The sequence below is a fragment of the Terrapene carolina genome, unplaced genomic scaffold (genome assembly GCF_002925995.2).
Source record: "Terrapene carolina triunguis isolate 2854851 unplaced genomic scaffold, T_m_triunguis-2.0 Scaffold27969, whole genome shotgun sequence".
Classification (NCBI taxonomy): Eukaryota; Metazoa; Chordata; order Testudines; family Emydidae; genus Terrapene; species Terrapene triunguis.
Window position 1 is genome coordinate 1 of NW_020692320.1, and position 2582 is coordinate 2582.

The 2582-nt window shown below is 44.0% G+C and overlaps 1 protein-coding gene across 1 annotated transcript; it reads left to right on the forward strand.

The window, feature by feature from the left end:
- Positions 1-57: 57 nt before the first annotated feature.
- On the forward strand, positions 58-1617 carry LOC113408983 (jmjC domain-containing histone demethylation protein 1-like). Its single transcript, XM_026662497.2, has 4 exons — positions 58-168; positions 691-799; positions 1210-1280; positions 1499-1617. The coding sequence occupies exons 2-4, from the start codon at positions 727-729 to the stop codon at positions 1610-1612; spliced, it is 258 nt and encodes an 85-aa protein (XP_026518282.1). The 5' UTR covers positions 58-168; positions 691-726; the 3' UTR covers positions 1613-1617.
- Positions 1618-2582: the final 965 nt, after the last annotated feature.

Genomic DNA, 2582 nt, shown 5'->3' on the forward strand with positions numbered 1-2582 from the left:
AAAAAGGGAAAGCAAAGCTCATTTATGCAGTCTGCTAATGTACTCTCTAAAAATTTCAGAAACTTCATCAAACGATTAACTGGAAAATCCTCATCTGATTGGAACAGTAAAATTGTTCATCATCCCAGACAAAGTGATGGCCACAACTGCGGACCACTCATCTTAAAGGTATTGAATAACACATTGCCATTATTATTTGTTATGTTTGTGTAATTATCCATGGTGAAAGTAAATGCCGGAGATTACCAGTGGGCACTGCACCAGCGTCCTTGCCAAGGTGTGTTGGGTGGGCTTGTGGCCCCCAGAAGGGATGGGGTCTCCAGCGGAAGCTGCGGTGCTGGGAGGCCAGATTCCACCAGCCAGCCCTTCCTCACAGCTGCTGCTGCAGTGGCCAGGAGAACCAGGCCCTTGTAAATCGCCGGAACCCAGGGCACATTTTGCTCCCCCACTGTTGGCAGCCCTGCCAGGAGCATCCAACAGCATTGCCGGACCCTATGGCAGGGCCGCTGATGCGGGGGGGAGGGTACTAAAGGGGGCAGCGACATTAAAGCATAAAGCACTACCACAGCGGAAGTGTAACGTCAGCCGTGTAAGGGCTGGTACAAGTGGCTGGGTCTTACCGGTATGCTGAACCGGCCCACTTTCACCTCTGGTAATTATGATGTTTATTCTAAATATCAGTGTTGTTAGTTTGCAGAAGCGTATTTGGAGCACAAAGACATCAGTATGGTAGAAACAACACAAAAGGCTAATACTGCGTTTAGAAGACATATAGCAATTCTTCTAATGAAGGAGTCAGGTAATTACTTTCTACCGTGTACTGTTGTCTCATTAGGCACATGTGAAGATAACATGAAGAGTGGAATTATGTCACATAGCAGACAGTTATCTTAATACCCCTAAAGTGGGATCTCTCACAGGTTTGGTTCTGTAATGGTGACTATGAACCAATAATATCCTTAAGTACACAAAAATTTGAATCAGGTGAATGATGATTGCTATTGATCGGCCAGCTAAATGAAATTGGCATTTTTAGATACAGAGGCAGTAAACAAAAAATTTGAGAAAATATGAGTCACAAAAAAGGAAAAGATACGTTCAAACCATTGACTGGATTAAAATATTGACATTAATTAATAAATGAAGATTTGCATTTTCAGTTTGGTCATAATGTATTCATCATTTGATAACGATATATATATTTTTAAGAAAACGTGGAAGACTACTGCATATACTGCAACCTCGTCAACTGTGAAAAGGAAAGTGAGGATTGCACGATGGTAAGAAACATAGAATTATATGAGAAATAAATGCCATAACCTGCCTAAGGATCATGATTCTTGTAAAAAAATCCACATCAGTAAACATTTTCTTCATGCTGATAGGCATACATACGTTAGGTAATGCTGACATGTGGAAGGAATAGCATGAGTGAATGAAAAGTATGTGTAACATTATAACTTCTGTGATTTCATTTCTTAATTGTTACTTATCAAAGGTCCAGTGTGATTCTTGCAAGAGGTGGGCACATTTGCCCTGCATTACAGAAGGAACCAATCAAGACTACCTGCCTGATGACAAGAAAGAGTACAACTGCAAAAAATGTGCATAGTTCACTTCTTTACCCCCCCCCCAAAAAAATTGTTTAAATGCCTCTGGTTCAAAACATAATGCAACCAAAAGACATTTTTCATGTTTATACCAGATTATAATAATAAATGTTATTTACTTTAAAAAATTGTTCTCTGTATTTGTGTCCATGTATATGATGCAAATTGGAAGAGTAAAGTAAAAAAATGAAAGTGGTCTCACCTTGGGCTCAGGGGCATGCTCTGTACCCCCAAACCTTACCTCCCTTTTCACGGATTCACACACAAAAAAGTGAAACAGCATGCCTCAATCATGCAATAGATCAATTTGGCACATTAGCCAGGAGGAAGCAGACCGTGAGTGTTTTCGACCACAAACCCCATCCCTCCCGTTTTGCAACCATCCCCCAGAGGAAGCAGAGCGTGAGTGTTTTCGACCACAAACCCCATCCCTCCCGTTTTGCAACCATGCCCCCAGAGGAAGCAGACCGGGAGTGTTTTCGACCACAAACCCCATCCCTCCCGTTTTGCAACCATGCCCCCAGAGGAAGCAGACCGGGAGTGTTTTCGACCACAAACCCCATCCCTCCTGTTTGGCAACCATCCCTGGACCAGTGACAGGTGCATGAGCAGCCAAGTCATTGGAAATAAGCAAGGAGAAGCCAGTGGAAAAAATGAAAGGGGCCACTGTGGTCTCACCTTGGGCTCAGGGGCATGCTCCGTACCCGCAAACCCTACCTCCCTTTTCACAAATTCAATGAAAGGGGCCACTCTGGTCAGGAAGCAGATTGGGATTGTTTCTGACCACATACCCCATCCCTCCTGATTCGCAACCCCATGGACAGCGGTAGCAAGTTAACAAACTGTTTCACAAACTGCAACGCTGCATGGCAGAAACCGCACCCAGTTGCAAAAGGGGAGGGTTGCATTTCGTACTGATACACTTGTGGCCAGGGGAGGTGGAGCAGCGCCCTGCAGTGCGATGGGTTTATC

Coding starts and splice junctions, on each gene's coding strand:
- LOC113408983 (XM_026662497.2), top strand. CDS start 727: ATGGTAGAAACAACACAAAAGGCTAATACTGCGTTTAGAAGACATATA. Junction 800..1,209: donor TCTTCTAATGAAGGAGTCAG/GTAATTACTTTC, acceptor TATATTTTTAAG/AAAACGTGGAAGACTACTGC. Junction 1,281..1,498: donor AAAGTGAGGATTGCACGATG/GTAAGAAACATA, acceptor TACTTATCAAAG/GTCCAGTGTGATTCTTGCAA.